This window comes from Camelus bactrianus, chromosome 23 (genome assembly GCF_048773025.1).
Source record: "Camelus bactrianus isolate YW-2024 breed Bactrian camel chromosome 23, ASM4877302v1, whole genome shotgun sequence".
NCBI lineage: Eukaryota > Metazoa > Chordata > Mammalia > Artiodactyla > Camelidae > Camelus > Camelus bactrianus.
The window spans coordinates 11,406,991-11,430,028 of NC_133561.1; the positions used below are offsets into that span (position 1 = coordinate 11,406,991).

Here is a 23,038-nt window from a genome sequence, read left to right on the forward strand (position 1 = left end):
ACTCCACGAACCCTAATGTTCAATAATCAGGAGGAAGAGCACTTCAGGATTCTCCTAATTCATTTCAACTGGAGTTCCCAGCTGGCGTGCACTAGATAGGGATCGTTACAAATACATTTATTTATAGAATTAAAACTAAGTGCACTGGACTAAAACCAAGGCTAGTACTGCAACTAAGGAGACAGTACAGTATTGCATGGCTATATGTTCAGATAATGTACATACAGTACAAGGACCTAAAAAAATGGAGAGAGATAAAAACTGTATAGGAAAAACAGAATGAATTTGTGGACTGTCCTAAAGGTACTATCAGAGAAATGATTTACTTCAAATTGAATGGGAGAGGGATGAGAAGGGCAAGGAGGTTCCTAGCTTACTCCAGCAGTGCGCAGAGCAGAGGACTGACTGCAAACTGCCCCCCTCCCACCCCCAACAGGGGAAGGGGACTAGGGCTGGTCACCTCTGCTTAATGTAAGGAACCAATTAATTTTGAAAACTGGTAACTAAAGAGAAAGGATCAAGTATTTGTCTTGTTTTTCCTACATATCTGTGTCTCAGAGTAATCAAGTATTTGAAGAGGCTAAGTTTTAAACAGAAGTAATCCAATTAATAAACCAAAGTGAAATGACAGAATTAATACACCACCATTCTGTAAGCCTTAATGAACGAATCTGGGCAATGACTTTTCTGGCTGATAAACCACAGAAGGAGACATGGAAGGGGGGAAGTACAGGCCACCACCTCTGAAACAGTTTTGCCCAAACAAAACAACAAAACTGAATCTGAATCTAATCGATTCTCTAGATTGAAATGCCCATCACAGAAAGCACAAGGGACAGAGGAATATGTTAAATGACACCCCGTGGATAAAATTAGCAACATTCCTCAGATGTAGGAAACTGCACAGGACAAACAACTTGACCTCTTCAAACAAAAAATTTCAAGGAAAAAACAAAGGGGGAGGAGAGTTCATAAGTCAACGGGAACTTGAGATATATACCAACCAATTTGAACAGATCTCATTTGGATGCCAATTCAAACAATGTGTAAGAGAAAAGATCATGAAATAACTGTAGACATCTGAGTATCAACTGTATAGAAACACACACATATACATACATTCATAGACATTGAAGAATTATTGCTTTTTTAGTAGATGTGATAGTAGTACTTGGTTTTTTAGGAGGCTGTTGTTTTTGAGAGAAACATACTGATATATTTCAGTTGAAATAATACGATAGATGGGCTTGGGGGTAGGGATATAGATGAAACAAGGCTGGACACACATAGTTACCTAAGCCCGTTGATGCGTACAGTGAGTTTATGTTTTTCTCTGTATTTCTGCATATGATGACATTTTCCAAAATAAAATATTGTTAAAAACTGCTTTTACTATCTTGGAATTATAAGTGAAAAGGCATCTTTTCAACTCTTACGACTGCCAATTTGAAGTCATTACAGGTTTGTCACATCTTAATGAGATTTTCCATGATTTGTAAGTGATCAAATCTGAAATTAAATTAAGTTATCCATGAAGCCTATGTCATCTAGTCTGTATACACCCCTGGACTATAACTTGATGTAAAAAGATGACAGAAATCCCTGTCTGAGGTTTATTGTCCTCAGAAAGGATAGTGCATAGGTTTTATTCCATCTTTCTAATTAGTAATTTAAGCATATGTTCAGCATTTAACTCTAAATGTTTGCCTTTTCCCCAAGCTCGAAGACAGCTGTCCAAGATTTGAATGCCAGAAAACATTTAAATATCAACATCTGTTGAATTATGTTAATTTAGTATAATATAATTGGGCATGAGTTGGAATTGATCAAAAGTATATGAAATAAACAAAGGTAAATTCCCAACAATATCTTAGTATGCAAACAAATCACGACAGAGCGACGAAAAAATGTTTCTACAGAGAAGGGGCGAGGAAAAATACTGATCATAAAGAAATTGATTCGTTTAAAAATATAGTTCTAACTCTGTGAGTCTTTATTTTGTGATATTTGAATTTATTTTTAAACTGGCTCATCAGTGAAAGGTAATTAAAATTAGCTCAAACAAGCGATAGTTAATAGTTTAATATTTGAATATATGTACAAATTATTAGATGAAACATTAAAACACTCTAATTACCTATATATGCACTAATATTTTTAGATTGCAGGTGATTCCTGTTATATTTTGAGCAGTTACATACCTCAAAATCAAGAGTTGATGTAATGTCTGTTCTAGAAACACAAAATAGTATTTTAAATTGAATGTGTTTTCTATGTGGCAGATGGATTGACTAAATTTATTCTGGGGACTGTAAGATGTGAATTATCAAGTAGTGGCCTTGTTCATTGTATTGCTGATTTAGGATATTAATTTTTATAGCAATTTTCTTTAACAAGTTAGGAATGCTTGCTGTTTTGGGAGGTATTCTGGCACACGTACACACTGGATGAACAGATCCCCAAACGCCCCCCTCACAGAAGTTCTAACCCAGGCAGCAGGAGCAACACAAGCTGCTGTGACACGGCCCTGCAGGTGTACCGTCACCATCTCCCGGGGGAACCGTCTCTGGGAGTTGAAGGTTAGTTCCATGTCTATGGCCATTTCATCAAAGGCCCAATTTGCAGAGTGCCAACTGTGAAACAGACACCTGTCCTAAAGGAGGTGGACTTCAGACGACCTACTTATTTCAGCCACGGGTCACTGGAACAGCTTTCACATGCTAACTATTCTCCATTATTAGTGACCACGGCCAAATTCACCTGCTGTTCCAGAGGTGAGAGACTGCGCATCCTTTAAGTCATTTGAAAATACCTAGTTCCTCTGTCAGATTTCAAGAAAGAGAGGACATGGTAATGAATGTTTCACCAGGGAGCACTTGATTGCTTTTTTGTTTACCACACACTGGACACATTACATAACTTCGAAATGGCAAATCCTTTTTTCTTCCCCTGTGTGGGATATTCACATTAAACCAAAAAGCAATCTCTTAAAATTCTAACTGACTGACAATTAATTTTATTTAGTGTAATCACAATTTAAAATAATTCTCTATAATCATTAGTTTATAATTATGTCAAGGAAGTTAAGAATTTCAGGATGCTAAAGGCACAGGCAGCAGGGGAACAGACTTTCTGAGAATAGAGCCTTTTTAAAATATAACGATTTGGTCATATAGAGTGAAACAGATTAATTAAATTCCTTAGAAAGCATTTCTGTTGCATATGTGGTATGTTTCCAATTATTCTACTCTAAATACTTCTATACCTAGAAGCTATTTTAATTAAAAAAAATTAGACCACATATGCAATTAAATGTATTCCAATTAAATAAAGGTGGAATATATACATTCTACTTACAGGGAATATGTGAATACTTCCCAATTGTTCATTCACACATACAGATGAATGAATTAAAATAATCTAAATGACACTTTTGAGTAAGTTTTTTTTTAGAACAATAAAATTTAATGCTAATTTTAGGTTTGGAAAAAAATGATGAAGGACTAGAAATTTTATTTTTAAAATCAGTATTTAAAAGCAGTTGCAAGCCTATTTTGGAATATAAAGTACACAAAATACAAACTGTTGAGTGATATAACTTGCTTTAAAATATGATGTTGAATCATTAGTTTTGATATGACAAAGGATTTGTTTTAAATTAAATCTTAAATTTAATAACATAGAATAGATAATTCTTATTTAAAAAATTAAAATAAAGCATCACTTACTTCTGCTGATAAATTTAATTTTGTTGCTACACTTCTGTGAAAAGCAACACTAACCAAATACAGTCCATGTCATTAACCAGTACTCTAATGAACAGTTATCTTATTCCAATTTATTAACAGCTGCTCAAAAATGTAGTAATTAATAGTTTCATTTATTTTTGGCAAACGTGCAAAATGACAAATAGTTTTGTATCTGTTGCAAATTAGGTCTCCTTCCCAAATAACAGATGACACTATGGGGAAGACTGAGCAAACTGAATCTTTGAACATCTTTGGGTCTTTAGAAGATCAAATAAAGAACAGCTGTAATTCTATTTGTTACATCTGCAACAAAATACAGTGACTTGTACCACAGCATAAGAACAAAATGTGCTCTGTATTAACGTAAATAGGAATCTTCTTTCTAACCTGATGGAAGAAGGCTGATACGTGTTTTTGTTTTGATTCTCTGATTAAATCTGTTGCCATTTTTTTCATTTTAGAAGACCCTTTTTACTGCTAATCAGGCAAGAAGGGGACAGGAAAAAAAAAGTTTATTTTTCTTCCTCACTATTAATTGATAACATAAGAAATTAAGAGCACAAAGTATCCAGGGATTATCAAATCATTTGACACTAAGTAGATGAAAAATGTAATGCTTCTAAAAATTAAGTAAATTAACAAACACATGTTTCTAAAAGACATTCAAAAATGTTAAGTAGAATTGAACAATATTGGCAATGAAAATGTTTTTACTTGATTTCAAATTACATATCATACTGCTAGATAATTTAGCCTTGGTGCGTCACAAAAATAAATGACAAAAATCACCTAAGTAAGGAAACAGGGCAAATTAAAAAAAACAAAAAGAAACAGATCTAAAAGGAAAGACCTTACTATGACCTAAACTCAATGAAGTTGCTATAAACTATCAATCTCCTTGTATGGATTCTTAGAACAATAAAGAATAATCACGAACATGAAAGTATGCTGAAAAAGCAGGATCTTTGCAAGAATGGCTCATCACTTAGTATCAGGCATTGCTTAATGTATGTATTATACACTTTCAATTGGAAAGGCTGTATTGAGCTTTCTGGTGCTAACCAAAGGTTCTGATATGAGAAACAATGTGAAACTATTTAATTGTAATTTTAAATGAAATGAAGGGAGAGAAAAAGATCTTTCGAATGTTGAGAAGTATAAAATTCTATTTAAATATTGAAATAAAAAAAAAAAGGTTTGGATATCAAGTCTGGAATTTAAGAGAAAGAGATACATGATAAAGAAATAAAGCCAGATGTCAGCGGTACTTCTATTCATCACTCAGGTGCACTGCCCCAAAGGTTTAGCTTGAGAGTGCGTGTGTGTGTGTGTGTTTGTGTGTAGGGCACACAGCAGGAAGTCAATAGGTAACAGTAAACTAAAACTATCAAGAAATAGTAATATAAGCATGTAATTTAGGTCAACACGGGAAGAAATGGCTAAAAGAGCTGACAGCAGTTTTCTTTGGAGTGTGACGTTAGAGAATGGGGAAAAACAGGGCTGAGGCCTGCTGTACTTTGTCGTCTTACAGAATGATTTGACATCGTAAATGATGTACCAGAAGACTGTGATAAAGAATTATATTTAACAAACGTTTAGGAAGCACACAGATTGAAACAACAATACAAAACTTTTAATAACAGCTAATATTTAAACTCTTACATCTTAACTGCTTCATAAGCATTAACTCGTATTCCTTGTGACGTTATTAGATAGGTACCACCATTTTCTTTATTTTGCAGATACGTAAATTGAGGGACAGAAAGGCTAAGTATTCTGTGTAGGATTCCTCAGCTAGTGAGTGGTGAAGCCGAGCTCAGAAGTCAGGTACTGTAATGGCAGAGGCTGCACATAGAGGCCAAGATAAGGGCTCAATCAGTGCACTCTACTGCCATAGAATGTTTCATCCTACAAATATTTTATGCATCTTAGGTTATTTGATATTTTTCTTGTTTTTGTGAGGAAGGCCTGTATTGCTATGAACTTCCCTCTTGGGACTGTTTTTGCTGCATCCTGTAGATCTTCTGTGGTTGTGTTTTCACAGTCACATCTCAAGGTATTTTTACGTTTCCTCTTTGATTTCATCATTGACGCGTTACTTTTTTAGTAGCATGTTGTTTAGTCTCCACGCAATTACACACCAGGATATAACACAACATTGTAAATCAGCTATACTTAATCAAAAAATACTTTACACAACAAATATTTATTGCCTATGTAGCAGGCATTGTTTCTGGTGCTGGGGATACACCAGTGAGTAGAGAGAGCCAAGATCTTGCCCTCAGGAAGCTTAAAGCTAAAATTCTTCTAGCAGAGGTCTGTTGGTAGTAAATTTTCTTAGTTTTTGAAAATTGGAAACAGTTTTCACTTTATCATCAGAAGATGTTTTTCTAGGTACACAGTTCCAGGCTGACAGTGTATTCTCACCCAGAACTCTGAAGGTGTGTCCACTGTCTTCTGGTTCCACTATTGCTACTCAACCTGATGATGTCTTTCCTCTATAGTAGTTTATCCTTTATCTCTGGATTCTTTTAAGATCTTTTTGTTTCTGGTCTGCTACAGTATACTACTAGGTGTGGATTTCTATGTATTCCACTTGGTATTCATTGTGCCCTCTGTATCTGTATCTATAGATTTATAACTTTCACCAGTCTCGGGAATTCTTAGCCAACATCTCTTCAACTTCATGTTTTGCTTTGCTTGGTTTTCAGCCTTCCTATGCTCTCCATCAAGGCCTCTGATTAAATACATCTTTGCTCTTTCTATGTCTCTTAACCACTCTTCGTTTTTCCATCTCCTTATATTTTTATGCTATGTTCTGGACTATTTCTTCAGATATATCTCCATTTCACTAAATCTCTCTCCAACAATCACACTTCTCATTTTTAACAATTGTATGTTTTTGATTCAATTATGTCTGATCAATTCTAGCAACGATCTGATGCTTGCTCATTTTCTTTCTCTAAACATGTCATCCATCCCTATTTATAATCTATATAAAATCTATATAATCCATACTTTATGATTTTAGGATCTGACATTCTTAGGGGCAACTGTATTAGTTTTATGTTGACTATCATGGATGGTCAGTTTATTATATTTGACAATTTTGACAATTTTGCTAGACTGGATTTAAGTTCTCTTCTGTGGATACCTAGTGGGGTCTCAGTTGGGGTTAGTCTTTACAACATGCAGCTTTAAAGCTACACTGCTTGCTGGGGAGTGTTAAACACAGCAGCTAGCACACTAACAGTGGGAAGCCATGAGATGCAGAGGTGGTTGCTGAGGTTGATTATGTTGCTAAACACTGAGTAAGTGTAAATTGCAGTAGTTCTGATCAATACTCATACAGCCATTTTCCCCTAAATAAAAATGAAGTCTTTGGAAATACCACATGCAAAATCTGAAAATGTATTATCTAAAACAATAAACTGGGGCTAATTCTTTCTATTAAAAAATATATATATAACATTGGTTCAGCAATAGAAACTGAGTAAGAAGCCAGAAGCACTGTTAAAGAAGAGTGTATTTTCTACATACTTATTTATGTACTATTAGAATATGGATGTTGTTCTCATTAATTTAAGTACCATTTAAGTTTTGTGGAAAATATTAATTCTATTTTTTATAATTAAAAAATAAAACAATTACTCTAAATGCTGATCAAAAATACGTTAGTTAGGGGAGACATAAATTTTTTCTTCTAAAAATTCATTCTTTATTTTCCATCAGCTTTAAAAAATACAAATAAAATGGTATCTTCCTATTCATTACTAGCAATCCTGACATAGATTCTAATAAATACATAAAATATTTTAAGCTGGCACTTTAGAACCAAAGGCACCCCAACAATAACTCACCATATTCATACTGGTATTGAAAAAAAAGTCACGTGATTCAATAATCAGAATGAAAATTGATTTTAAATTGCTTACCTGCTGGCTGTTTTCACAGAACAGTTTTTCTTGTGTCCTCTTTCAGCTCGGTTATCTCTCAGAAGCTGATGCAGCCAAAGTGTTAAGACAAAGTTGTAGAAATAAAAATATTTTCATTATATTATTTTGGAAGTAGAAAAGTATTCTTCTTATTCAAAGGGACACTGTTCACCTGCATCACTTTTTTTTAAAAAATGATTTTTCTTCAAACAAAGACAACTACTTTTGCTAGAGATGCCAATGACACACTTATAAAAATGTTAGTAAGAGTTGTTAGTGCTTTCCTGATGGCTAAACTGCTCTTACGGTCACCTAATACATAGCCCAGAGCTGGAGGCCTGGAATCCAGTTCTAATTCTGGTTCTCTGGAGTGGTCCTGCTTAAAGTAATGTAACCTCTCTTAACCAAATATTTCTACCATTGCATTCAGCTATGACTTTTTTGAAGCTCTGTCACCTACGATGACATAAAATACTTTCTCTGTATTTACTGGCCTAACATGGTAAAGAAACCCACTTAAAACATTCTTTTTCAAAGAAATTATTAGCTTGGAAATAAATAATTAGAAAAAACATATATTTGATTGCCTCCTCAAAATGCCTCACCATCCACTTCCCTTCACACTTGCTTTACCCTAACTAATTGGAAAGGAAAACAAAAAACAAAAAAAACAAGGAGTCAATATTTCCCACCATATGTGCATTCAAACTGTAGCTTATCTTTTTTATGCAGAAATGCGATTATATGCAAGACTGGGCTAAAGTGAAGTTGTACAGCACATCAGGGGCTAACTCTAACAAAAATAGGAATCTTAGACGCAACAGTGCAGGAGAGAGCTGGGTTCTAGTCCCAGCTGTGTCCGTAACTAAAACAAGTCACTAGGTTTTAAAAACGGGTCTACCATTTACAAGCTGTGTAACATCTCTAAGTCCCAGTCCCGGAAAGCAGAGGTAACGAGAATGTCCACCTGTGAGACTGCTGTGAGTGTCAAATGAGAAAAACCACGTCAAACACTTAGCACTACGGCCGGAACATAGAAAGTGCTGAGTAAACGGTTCAAATGCTAGAATTATGACTTTAATTAATAGGCCTGGTTGTCAGTGGCTTTTTTCTGACCAGTATCAAGAACTTTTAATGAAATAACTGCTTTGAACTATTTAATGACATCATTTAGAATCAATTACTAGCCATATCTGGCCATCTTTGAGAAGGAACAGAACTTAAATTAGATCACAGAGAATGTGGTTAGATCATTATTTCAGGAAAGTCTTAACTAAATAAGTCTACCTTAAATTTCTCTTAAATATCTATTTCTTTCCATCTTCACTACCAACATCCTAGTCCAGACCATCATTTTCTCTCACCTGTGCCAGCCTCTCCAGTGCCTCCCTGCCTCCAGCCTCTCCCCGATCTAACCCATTCTCCACGCTGCAGCCAGTTTCTTAAACTAGATCTGATTACATTATTCTTTTCACATAAACCCAAAATCTTATACAAGGCTCTTGTGGCCCTTCATAATTTGATTGCATTTCTACACTCACAATTTATTATGCTTCCTCCTACCCCCAGCTCTAACCTCCTTACTTCTAATATCTCATCCATTCTGAACTGTTTGGTGTTGAGTGTGTACCCATATTCTTGCTCATCTCTGGCCCTTTGCTTCAGTTATTCAATCTCCCTGTACCTCCAAAGTACAATACGGTGTCTGGAACATTTTTAGTGCTAAGTAAATATTTGTTGAATGAATGAATGAATGAATGAATGAAATAAAGAAAAAAGGAGTGAGCTCTAGTATCTGACATGTAGCTGAAGCCGTATCTCATTATTACTACTTACAGAAAATAGCAACAACTTATCCTAAGTCCATTAATCTGAAAGTGTTTCAATTTAGAAACACTTCGTACCATGAAAACTAAATTGTTTCTGAAATTAAAAAAAATTAATTACTTTGGCATTTCTAAGTCTAGTGTCTTTGGAAAAAAATATATACAAACCAACATTTGTGACACAGATAGCTAGGGGTGACATGATAAAATCTCTACCTCTGCCTTAAATTCCTAGTAGTTAACTTTTCTAATTTTTAGATAAAAGACAGATATGTGAACACTATTTCTGATATTTGTGTTAAAGCAGTTTAAACAAAGAACTCAAAATCCCAAACATAATGTTCTGAAATAAGAAAAGAATTTTACAGTTTAGTTTTAAAAAATGAAACTATAATGACCAAAATAAATATTAGGCTGTACCTACTAGGTCTGGGTAGTTCTCATCCGCCACCTGGATGAACTTAAATGAGCAACTTCCCTGAACTCTGATGTTAGAGCTCCTTCTATTAGATTCTTTTCTTTTCTTCCTCAAATTTATAGTTTTGATGGGCTTTGTAAACAAAAAGAGACAAATATTGGAATTATTTAATACAAAGCATCTATATTAAAAAAATCATCATAAAGTCACCTCACTTTATCAATAAAATTATAAGTCTAGGTGTAACTTTGCAAATTTAAAATCCGGCTCAGATAAAAAAATACAGAATTAGATCTCAGGGTCAGGAGTCTAACAAGTTAATATGGGAACCTAGATCTTCCAAGCGGTAAAGATGAAAAACTTAATCTAGAATGTTATTAAAAAAGAAAACATACGTTTGTATCTGAAAGGTTCCCAACATGCATCTGCTCTGCCCCAAAGAACAACAGCAACCAAAAAAAAAAAAAAAAAAAAAAGGTGGCAGGGCAGGGGGTGAGAGTGAGAGGGGGAGAATCAGATCAGGAATTCATGATAAAAGACACAAGAATCCTTGAGCTCTTCTCTGACAACAAGTAGTTCATCAGATTTTAAGAAATTCTCCGTTCCTCTCACTGCTAACTTCTCCTGTTTCCTTGGACTCCTATCAGTGTCACAAGTGAGGTCAATTTTCAGGGTTCTGACTCAACAGCGTCAACTCTGATTAGTAACAGAACTTCTTAATATGGTGCGAAGTGCTTCTTACCTTGCAACTCTCAGATTGCTGGACTTAGGCCAAACGGAGATACAATTCCCTTATTAGTGACCTGCAGATGTATATTAAAAAATGACTCACGTAAGAATTACATCAACGTTCATCAACACAAAACCTAGAACAATGTGAGGTTTACAAGGTTTACACAATTTTAAAAATTGCTGAATGAAGTCAGGAAGAGAAGTGTTCCTTGTGGATAATGGTTCTTCCTGTTACAGAAAGGGAGCTGAGAATTTCTGTGGCTACTCATGATATCTTAGAAAGATTATTAAAAGTTTCAAGTTGCTAATACAGGAGGAAGAAGCAAGGAGCAGACTTCTTATTCCACAGCAGCCCTTTTTCTACCACCTGATATTCAGAAAGCACTCAATCTCAAGAGTTTTCAGGTAACCCCTCAAATATCTACAAAAGAATTTCAAGTCTCTCCACACATGGCCTCTCAATGTCCTTATTTTAAAAGGAGAATTAAGTAATGCCTAAACAATGATCTGTCTTAAGATACTTATAAACTCAGTCAAGAGGTCAAACCATTAAGATACAGAAGCCTCAGAATTAAAAAAGATGAAAAACTGAGGCTTCATATTGTAGTAGGGAAGAGTAAATCTGATTCCGTATTAGATCTGTTCCTTTAGCTCTAACCCTGTGCTCTGGTTCTGCACCTGCTGCCTACAGCCTACACAGAAATATACAGAACAGCCTATTCTCAAAGCTCTGACCTTTGAGGGTATAACACTTTCCCATTTACATAAAGATAAAAAGTTGCAGAATAGAAAATAACATTTGTTTTATTGGAGGTTTGCAGGGACACCATGATCTGACCTAGGTGGACAGCTGCAAAACCAAAGGATTCCAACACCAAGAAGTATGCAACAACCAGCTACACCCCCTCCCCTTCTTAGTATAAAAGGAGCCTGAATTCTGACTTGGGGAAGACGGTTCTCCAGGACATTAGTCTGCCGTCTTCTCGGTGCTGACTTTCTGAATAAAGTCGCTATTCCTTGCCCGACACCTCGTCTCCCGATTTACTGGCCTGTCGTGCAGCGAAGAGAATGAGTTTGGACTCTGTAACATTATAGCTGGACCAACTTTCACATTTGTCTTCTGTGGCCTCTATAGTGCCCTCTCTGTGGTTTTCTCAAACATTTATCAACATACTATAATTACTGCTTTCCTGCCCCAGATTTTAACCACCTCAGAGGAAAAGCTACATTGTTTTTACAAATATCTCTTTCTGTAAAAATAGAGAGTACCTGATAGATAACAGCTGATGGATAATAGTTATTTCCTAAACGTGTATGAGAGAACTGATAACTATGTGTGGTGTAACCGGAAACGGGACCTAGCACTAAAGAACAGAAAGAGGGACCATGAGATGGGGGAAAGCAGTGAGGGCTGGGGTTTCACAAGTGGGATTAATATTATCATTTCTTTACATTGATAAGTTGGTATGGGGAAAAATAAAAGGTGATCATGCATGCTGACCGTCATTCATTCAACAATATACTGAAGGATTTTATACTTCTTCGTGGTCTTGCCTTTTGTCACTTGCACCTAGGTTTAGCCAATAGTTTACTGTGCTAAAGATAGGTCTAAGTTGAAATAAGAAATTTGTATTCCTCAAAATGGGACTACTGTGCATGTGTGTTTGAATACATACAGATTTGTGTGATTATTCCTCATTATTCATGGATTCTGTATTTGCGAATTCACCTATTTGCTAATATTTGTAACACCAAAATCAATACTTCTGGTGCTTCTGCAGTCATTTGCAGACATCAGGGTGAGATAAATTTGACTTCCCTGCAGTGCACGTTCTTGGCTGAGGACTGACAGAGTGATGTCTGTCTTGTTACAGTTTTCATACTGGAAACAAGTGTCTTTTTCATGATTCATTCAATGCTACTTTTTTTTTCTTTTTCTGCATTTTTGTGTTCTTGTTTCTATCTTCCTTGTTTAAAATAGCCCCCACGCATAGTGCTGAAGTGCTGTCTAGTGGTCCCAGTGCAAGAAGGTTGTGATGGGCCTTATAGAAAAAACATGTGCATCAGATAAGCTTCCTTCAGGCATAAGTTACAGTGCTGCTGGCCGTGAGTTCAGTGTTAATGAATCAATAGTATGTATTAAAGAAGGTGTCTTTAAACAGAAACACACCTCAAACAAGGATTATGTATTGATTAGTTAATGAAAACGTTGTGACCAGAGGCTCTCAGGAACCGAACCTTGTATCTTCCCTGGGAGCAGTTTTTCAGTATTTGCGACCTTAAGTGTTCTTATCAACTTTATAGAACACAGCCACCACAAATAACAAGAATCAACTGTATTCATTAACTAATCACCAATCGAGTCAAGATAAAAATCTGAAATGGTATATCAAAGTTTAAGCAAAAGGCTAATTCAAAAATTTGTTTCAAAGATTTAAAAATTAAAAAAAAAACTGATCAACTTTCTTCTCTATATGCTGCTAGCTCTTTGTTAACGTTTAACTGCAGAAAAAGAGTTTGGCTGGAAGCGACTGGTTACACTATAATCTAAAGCACAAATTTATGACATCGATTTAGTTTCTCTCAAATTCTAGAGGGTAGAAAATAATCTTTAAAATATCTGATTTTGGGATGAACTATATCCTGATGTGACTTACTAGTAGAAGCAGAATCTTACTGTAAGCATTTTAGACAGAGGGCATGAGCCATTTGGGAAAGCACGAAGTCTAACTTTGTATATTCTGAATAATGAGATAAATACATTGCAGATATAACAGCCTAATTTCCCAAACTTTAGAAATAGTGGTATATATTCTATTATTAATGTGAGAAATATATTCAAAGGTGCACATCATTCTCATGGAAAAAGGCAAGTTTATTAAAAAAACCCATTAAAACTGAATTCACATAGTTTAATTAGGCTCATGTGTGTTAAGAAATACAGTATAGTTTGTAATGAAGTATTTGGCACTTTCCTTCTGTAAGAAAAATGAGCTATGGGATATATAACCAACTACAGACCTGCTGCCCAGCTTAATAAAACGTCACCAATACATATAATGATGTGACCAATTACCATCACCAAGCCCAGTTCCTTCTTCATCCACCTACCTACCTACCCCTCCGAAGAAATGATCCCTATGGATTTGAGGTTGTTCATTCGCATATATTTAAAGGTATTTCTTACATATTATATTATGGACCCACTTAAAAAATAACTTTTATAATCCATAATGAGAAAAAAAGCAGCTTAGCAAGAATGCAAAGCCTAAAACATATATGCTTTAAAACTTATCAAAATTTTAAGCCCTAAATTATCTTACCATGCTGCAGAGAGAGAGAACTAGTACATTCAACAAAGAAAGCAGACTACTTATTTTATGTGTAAAGTTAACCCAAATGAATGTCAAGTTCTCACTAAGTCAACTAATCATTGTGCTGCCATGAAACACGTAAGAAATTAAAAAAAAAAAAAAAAAAAGCCCACATCTCATCTAGAAACATAAACTTGTAAGAAACTATTATTACCTTCTACACTTCAAAAATAAAAGTATTTCTCTTGCTGGCTAATCTTGGTTAATAGAAAGGAATTTTTTTAAACATACGTACTATTTTGGTAACTTTGCGAAAAACTGATATAAATGGTGAAGTCCTACAAACGGGTGAATTCCCGAGCCTTTCCATGGAGGTGACATGTGTGACCAAGGAAGGGGGCAGTGAGGGAGAACTCTGAGGCTTACTGAGGACCCTTCATCTGGTCAGTGCACCAGCACCAGCACAATTAACTCCTTTTTATGTAAACTGGGATTTATAACCTTTCTCATAAAGCTGATCTACTACTATCTTGAAGGGAGCTAGTTAAATATTTGAAAGACTGAGTAATTTCCTTTTGGATTAGAATGTTCCTTACCTGGCCATGCTCTGTCCTAGCCCCAGGGCTAAACCAATGGCTGCAGAGGAAAGAGAAAAGGAGTTAGCAGGAACCTCACTAAAAGCACATGCTCTCATATGATCTGCACGTGCTGTAAGAAATATATTTGCCACCAGCAACAAAGCCTTAAATATGCTGTATTCTAATGGATATTTCATGTAATTCTAGACTTACACCAATTTTGACAGAAATGTAAGAGTGCTCATAACCCAGTAATTTTCAATTTAATAAGCAAACTCAGAATTACATTTCCATTTAATTATGCTAACATAAACTGCTGGGACTCTATTCATTTTATGAATCAATTCTGGTTGTAAAATTTACAAATGCTATCATTTACCACAACTTAATTATAGCATCATTACAACAAATTATGACCTTTTGATTGTTGGAGTTTTAAAAAACATTAAAAATACAAGAATATTATGTCCACTGGCAATGCCCCCAGGAACAATCACACAAAGCCCTTAATGTGAACAAATGAACAAGTTCAGTAAAGTTACAGGATGCAAATTCAAGATACATAAATTTGTTGCGTTAATATATACTAACAACAAATTATCCAAAAGAGAAATTATGAAAACAATTCCATATACAACAGCATCAAAAAAGAATAAAATATTTAGCAATAAATTTAACTGAAGAGGTGAAACATTGATACACCAAAACTACAAAACATTGATAGGAGAAATGGAAGAAGACACATGGAAAGATATTTTGTGTTCATGAATAGGAAGAATTAATATTGTTAAAATATCCATACTACTCACAGATACCCATACAATCCACAGACTGCAGGGAACCATTATAAACATTCCAATGGGATTTTTCACAGAAATAGAAAAATAATCCTAAAATTTGTATGGAATCACAAAAAATAGTGATGAAGAAAAAAGTTGGAGGTATCACACGTCCTGATTTCAAACTATCTTCAAACTATATATGCTAAATATATACACTGTATTATAGTAACCAAAACAGTATGATATTGGTTAAAAATAAGACACACAGATCAATGGAACAGAACAGAAACCATCAACAAAACAAAAAGGCAATCTATTGAATGGGATAAAATATTTGTAAATGATTGCAAATCCAATAAGGGGTTAATATCCAAAATAGACAAAGAACTAACACAACCTAGTATCAAAAAAAAAAAAAAAAAAAAAAAAGGAAAAAAGAAAAAGAAAAACCACAAACAATCCATTAAAAAATGGTCAGAGAATCTGAATAGACATTTTTCATTGGAATATCTGGCCAACAGGCACATAGAAAGATGCTCAGCATCACTAATCGTCAGGGAAATGCAAATCAAGGCCACAATCAGATGTCACCTCCATACTTGTCAGAATGGCCATCATCAAAAGACAAACAACAACAAATGACAAGTGTTGACGAGGATGTGGAGAAAAGGGAACTCTTGTGCACAGTTTGTAAACTGGTGCAGCCACTATGAAAAACAGTATGGAGGTTCCTCAAAAAATTAAAAATAGAACTACAATACAGTCTTAACGATTCCACTCCTGGGTGTTTATCCAAAGAAAATGAAAACACTAATTCGAAAAGATATCCTCACCCGTGTGTTCATTGCTGCGTTATTTACAATTGCCAAGATATGGAAGGAACCTAAGTGTTCATCAATAGATGAATGAATAGAGACGATATGGTGTACAAACACACACACACACACACACACACACACACTGGAATACCACTCAGCCATAAAAAGAATGAAATCTTGCCATTTGCAACACATGGAGTGGGCATTATTCTAAGTGAAATAAGTCAGAGAAGGACAAATATCATATGACTTCACTTACATGCGTAATCTAAAAAACAAAGCAAATTAACAAACAAAACAAAACAAAATCAGAGTCCTAGATACAGAGAGCAAATGGGTAGTCACCAGAGGGGAGGACAGTGGGGGCTGGGTGAGATAGGTGAAGGGGATTAAGAGGTACAAGCTTCCAGTTATAAAATAAAAAAGTCACAGGGATGTACTACACAGTAATAAGGCAATAACTTTGTATGGTGACAGACAGTTACTAGACTGTGGGGATCAATCTGTAATGTATATAAATGTTGAATCACTATGTGTACAACTGAAACTGAAAGAAAATTGTATATTGCCTATGGTATACGGTAATGAGCCAAAATACGTAACTTACTTAAGGTTTTCCAACAAATATGTATTTAGAAGTAGAATTAACACCTAGAAATGTACCCAATAACTCACAAAAGCCAAAGCTTTACTTTTTTGGAATGATCTAGTAAATTAGTTTCTTTTATTGCTAAATGAAAATACATTCTGGTCCCTTCAGTTCATGCTGTGCAGGAGCAGAGGGTAGAGAATTAACGAGAAAAACAATCATTTACTCTTCCTTTCAGTACTTTAGAAAGGGTTGTGGGAAGAAGGAAGGAAGGATGGGTGAGTAGGAGAGCTTGATGCTACTTAATGTAATGAAACTTTAAACGTTTTAAGATACTATATGAATTTCAATTGCACGTGCATTTCAAATTCTATCCCAAGTAAAATAAAAGAATGACCATTTAAAAACCTTTCTTTAAATTTCTTCCATGGGTTTCATTAAATTTGTTCTTGCACTGCTGTCACTGGTATACAATATTTACTTTTTTTTAAGGTAGATACAAATTAAACCACTTCACTAGCAACACCTACCAATTTCCCAAAAGGAAGATGCAGAATGGCCCAACAAGATGATAAAAATACAATGCATACTCACTCATGGTGATGAGAATCTGGGGAAAAATGAACCATTCTCTTATTACTGACTGGCCCAGGAGTGGTCACCTGAAAGCAGATTAAAAACCAAAAATAGGTCACAGTTGAGTTCGTAAAAAGGCAGTGAATAATAGGGACATTTTCATTTGAGGACATCCACTCTGAAATGGAGAATAATTCTCAAATTCTCAAATTCTAAGGCACAACTTCATGGACCAAATATATAATTTAATTCCTGGTAAGAATACACTGCTTATTTTAGTCTACTGTAGTTTCTCCGTTAGAATTTTAAGACTATTTAAAAAGTGCCATTATAATAGAAAAACCCCATCTTTCCTAAGAACTAGACCACTCTCATTTCTAAATACTGTATATCTGCAAATATATTTAATTGTATGGAAAAAAAAGAGCTTTAGTTAATTAGATTGTCTTGAGAAGATGATATTCCCTAGGACCAACATATTTGTAGCTAATTCCTAAATGTAAAAAACATGTATTCTAATGCATACATTTAAATGCATACAGAAACTTAAGTCAAGGAAATAGCGAATCGTCCTTTTTATAGTTTTTCCCATAAAGTTAGGAATTCTGTGTATTTACATAGAACAAAATGTAATTTCATTTAAGAGAAAACATTTTATTCCTTTATTTCTAAATAAAATTAAAAATCTGATGAAGAATTAAAGGTTGGTTTTTTTTCTAATAGTGTAAGCTATTCCCAGAGCTTTAAAAATTTTTTTTAAGAATTTTTTTTTTTTTAATTCACAACTTTCTTATAGAGAATTCTCAGCTGGAACATAAACACAGCACCTTGCAAGAATGAATCTACCATCACAATGGACAGGACAGAAACTTAACAGCAAAAGGCTTTAAGTCATGCTCTGCCATATTACAAAAAAAAAAAACAACAACAACAAAACAAAACTCTATAGTTCTAGAAGTGCCACGTTAACCTGTAGAATCAAAAAAGGTACAATGAGGCAAAAAGAAAAAAAAAACCCTGAAAAGAAATGAGCATTTTCAAAAACGTATTTCATCTTGTATCACTTGGGTAACAAGGATGCCAGCACACACTGAAATTCCAAGAAATGCAAATATTGCAAATATGCACAGATGATGACATTAATAACCCTACGGTTTGAGCACCACAGGTAAACATGTGGCCCAACTCCAGGACTACATCCTGCATGCATCTCAAAATGAGGTTTTCATGCTATTCCAGCGGGCATCCCTGGAACACAGTAATCCATTCTCTACACTGTGGCTCAGAGAAAAGCCCACTGTGCCTATGTCATGCTTTGTTAGAGGTCCATGATCACATTATCTCATGGTGGACCTGACACTTTTATTCAGTTTACAGTATGTTCTATGTACAGGCAACTTATTTCCTTTGCCAGGGCTGCTGACAACCTTTTCCACACTATATTAATCTTGTTTGCTGACTTTATCTTGGTACAAATATCAGAAAACTGAACTTTTTATCTCAGAGAAAGAATAAACAACGTGTTGACAGAAGCAGAAGCTATTTTCAGGGCTAAAATTGCTTGTTTACCCGAAGCTATACTTATGGAAAAATGTTTAGGTCTTTCTCTGGCTTGAAATACATAATCTGAAATTTAATAAATGAAGAAATTTCACATACACCCATGTGATAAATTGCCTGATGAAAACAATGCAACTGAAGACAATAAAACAGAATTTATAACGAATTTATACCACAATACAAATGTAAGCTTTCAATCTAGTCAGAAATAATCATACTACATATTTCTCAGAAATCATGTATATAAACTATAAGCAAACTATAAGCTCAATTCAATTGCTACAAATAACTCACAAGAGATTTACAATATCAAATGTACATGATTAAATGACTCTACGTATTTACTTAGTACCTGGCCCTTTAAAAAAAAAAAGAGGTGAATCTCCTTGACTGTTATATCAAGTCAATTTTGGTTTTACTTTGAAAAATATGCAAACGAGCATAATTTAGAATTTTTTTAATGAAATAAACACTGAGCTCCATACATGATGATCTTCCTCAGGTCAATTACACTGGTCTGTCTTAAGAGTAAGATATTCTTACAATGGGATCTTCTGCTACTTTAGTGACACCCTTACCAAAAATCTGAGACTAAGGTCTTAATACAGAATTCAGATTGTGGAAATCAGGACTATACTGAAGTTTCAGTATATTTTAAACTTGAAAACATGCTTTTAATGTGATTGATAATTAGTAGGTATTTTCAAGTACCATAAAGTGTCAAGAAACATTCTTATAGAATTTCTAAAACTTTGTAATTCGAGGTTAATCTTCCTAAAAATAAAATGAAGCAATTTAAAACATGTGGTCAAAGTATTAATTTCCAGTAAACAATTAAGTATGGTGATTATTTTATCTCCAAGGCATATTATTTTATGCCTTCTAGTTATTTCAGAAATGTCTTAAAAAGAACAAATTTAAAAACTCATATCTCTTTAAATATCCAATAAGATTTTCACATAGAAAAAGTAGATTTTATTTCACAAGCTTAGATAGGAAACAGGTATTTTGTTCTTCACGAGAGATAGCATCTCCATAGTCCAATTCTTGTTATTTGTTAATACGCGGGAGACAATCATTTATGTAATTAGCCAATATTTACTGATGACAATCTTAAACATCACACTATATGCCCTGAATTTTTATGATTCATTTGTTAAATGTTACTACATCAATAGTAATACAATAGACTGCAACCCTAAATAAAGTAGGCATAATTCATTTCATTATCTATGTTCACTACACAACTTATTAAATTTAAAAAACCCTCAAAGTTAGATAGGAATGAATGGTCTCTGGATAATACAGTGTTTACATCAACTTCTAGCTTTATTAGATTGTGAAATAAACTATAATGCTAAAAGACCACATGGGTCTCAGATTTTACCACTATTATTTACAATCAAGTTATCAACCTTAGAAAATAAGAATGCAGTAGCGATAGATGAAAATTTAATAACAGCTGTACAAGTACCATTATCAAAATTTGTAAGATCAGTAAGTACGAATGTAAGGGAAATTCAGCCTAATGATTTCAATGACAAAAGACCGATTTTTCTCAATTTTATTAGATCCATTAGAAGAAATTTCTTATTTTTTCCATCATTGATTTATTAACACTGATTTTATGACTTTCCGTTAAAGACAAACATAAGAGTTGGTTTTATATATCATTTTCATTTTATTATTATCAAAGCCACTGCATCCCATCCCATTCTTCTACAATTAGATGGCTGAATGAAGTACTTCCCAAATCAGATAAACTCATCTGAGACACAATGGTCTTACAAGATTAATTATGAGCTTGTTCAATATGGATGATATCCTACTTAGATTCTTAAGGAGTAAGAGTCCTTCTGTAAATTCATGGCGTGTCTCCAGACAAGTACAAGAAACCACCATCCTTTCTTCCCTGCCTCTAGCAGAGCCATTCTCCTCCAACTTTTCTCTCACTTACAATTGTATTTTATTTGCTTTCCGAATGCTATTCTGCTTCAGTGCCTACACTGACAAACACTTGGGGTGGCGGGCTGCCATTCAAAAGAAGGCTTTGCAATCTTGTGAGACCTGGTCAATCAAATCCACCTGGCCTCCAGGCTAGGGGGAGACACTGCCTGAGCCTCCCCGCCAGTTTGTCAAGACCCAGAAGTTTCCTGCTTTTCTAAGGACCATTATTAATTTGACTCAGCTTCTTTGAAGAAAGAAACAGGCCTTTAAAGTTTAGCAAGCCCTGCACAAAGCCCCCTGGTACATTCAACAAATATGCCAGTCAAATACATGTGACAGATTTTAGGGAAAACAACTCAACAAAAAGAGGCCTAAACCCTAGGGGTAAAAAGTAAGGAGAGGAAACCAAAGAAGTGGAAGGAAACTTACTGTCGCTCCTGTTCTGTACACTTATCTTCATTAAAGAACAAGCCCAAGAAAATAATATTCTAAATAGTTCACAGTAACTGATTTTAATTCATAGCTGTTGACATGAATGTGTGAAATGTCGTCTATCTTTTAATCACATTCAGAAGAATACAGAAAGATTCTCTGAAAGTATTTCAAATGAGGGTAGCTGAGATTTCAACTGGTGCTCCAAAAACTTGTTATAAGATAGGTGGGAGAATGAATAAAGTATTTTGTGGTGTCATATATTCTCATAGATAATATTACAGAATGGCCAGAATTCACAAAAGGCACAATCTATTTGGGGATGGAAAACACTCAAGAAAATAACATTAGAATTACTTTTAAAGCAACATACAAAAAAGTAAAAATTACTTTAAAGTCACTTTTAAAGCAAATACAAAAAAGTGACAATTCAGGTAGCATTATGGACATTGTTTGTAAGATTAAACGGAAACAAAGTGGTTGTCTGATTTAAGAGGAGTAAGGGGGAAAAAATCACCTCCGAGAAAGGAGTTGTATGCAGTTTCTCTCTCCTTGCTCCAATTCATCTTACCAACTCGCCAAACTCAGCTTTCTAAATCGCTGCTTTTCAACATATCAATTTTCTCATTCCAGAGCCATCCATAGCTCTACACCGAGAGCAAAATTAAAACTAATGAGAAATGCATTCAAAGCCCTCTGTAATCTGATCCCTGCTTCCCAGTGCGATCCTTCTCTCGAGCTCCTTAAGCAGTAGCTGACTGCTCCTTGTTCTAAACCCCAAACTGCTCTACTTGATACAATTCAGTAAGTATTTACTAGTTACCTGCTGTGTATGTAAAATAATGCTTACATGTACTACATAGTAAGTGGTACACCGTTCCCATTCAGTGGGGTGATTTCAGTTATATTGCTAAATTGAACAAATCTTTTTGAAATCATGATAAAGTCGTCTGTAAGGGACTCCTCTAATTCCAAGGTACACTTTTAAAAAAGAAAGATCAGTAAATAATTCATGTACTAATTCATATTTCACCATCATTTGTTTAGATTTCTATTATAGACAATGTGAATTCATCCAGTAGACTATGAAAAATCCTCTTCACTGGCTACAAGAAACTAAAAGATAATAGGTGTGTGCAGAATGCCTGACGTGTGTGGCATAAGGTGTTAGACATGAGGGAGAGCTCACTGTCAAGTCCTTACCTGCCAGGAGTTCTAGCTTTAGACAATGTCTTCCTGGAAGGAATATTCAGGAAGGAATACGATCTATTTCTGAGGACAACTGAATTACCTGAGATTTCAAAAATTGTTGTACCAAATACTAAATTTGTACACCATACCTTGGTTTTCCAACTAAGAAAATGCCTCAAAATTTGGGATTTTATAAAATCTGGAATCTTTACAGAATGATGTACCTGGTTTTCATCATGATTCGTATCTTTAAGTACACCAATATTCACAAATAGTATTGCTCCTGCTAGCAGAGCTCACACTGGTAAGACTTGTAGGGGAAACACCTCTTCTTAGGATCTGTGCAGCATCTACCATTCATAGCCTCCATGTTTCCTAAATTATATTGCAATAGAAGTAACACAGCGAGTGAATCCGATGCTTTTTAGGTTGTCAGGGTTTAAGGTCCCACATTGATCCATTATATTTTTACTAGGCAATTTTTAATCTTTCTTGGAAGGATGTAGCATGAACAAACGAACAAAGAAAGTGTCATAGTGACTACCCACGACAGAACAAGAATTAATATAATTAGTAGAAATATTACTGTGA

At 34.7% G+C, this 23,038-nt stretch overlaps 1 protein-coding gene and 1 long non-coding RNA gene across 4 annotated transcripts in view; one reads left to right on the plus strand and one right to left on the minus strand.

The window, feature by feature from the left end:
- The window catches only part of LOC123614000 (uncharacterized), a 287,572-nt gene that overhangs the window by 242,346 nt on the left and 22,188 nt on the right, over nucleotides 1-23,038 (plus strand). The gene's annotated exons all lie outside the window — the stretch shown is intronic.
- Nucleotides 1-23,038, minus strand: part of GPATCH2 (G-patch domain containing 2) — a 137,520-nt gene that overhangs the window by 26,398 nt on the left and 88,084 nt on the right. For all 3 annotated transcript variants that reach the window (XM_074351611.1, XM_010974016.3, XM_045509503.2), the window contains exons 6-8: nucleotides 17,336-17,403; nucleotides 14,571-14,610; nucleotides 7,685-7,749 (exon numbers count right to left, since the gene is read on the minus strand). In XM_074351611.1, coding sequence (XP_074207712.1) covers nucleotides 7,685-7,749; nucleotides 14,571-14,610; nucleotides 17,336-17,403 — 173 coding nt within the window. The remainder of the gene's footprint in view (nucleotides 1-7,684; nucleotides 7,750-14,570; nucleotides 14,611-17,335; nucleotides 17,404-23,038) is intronic.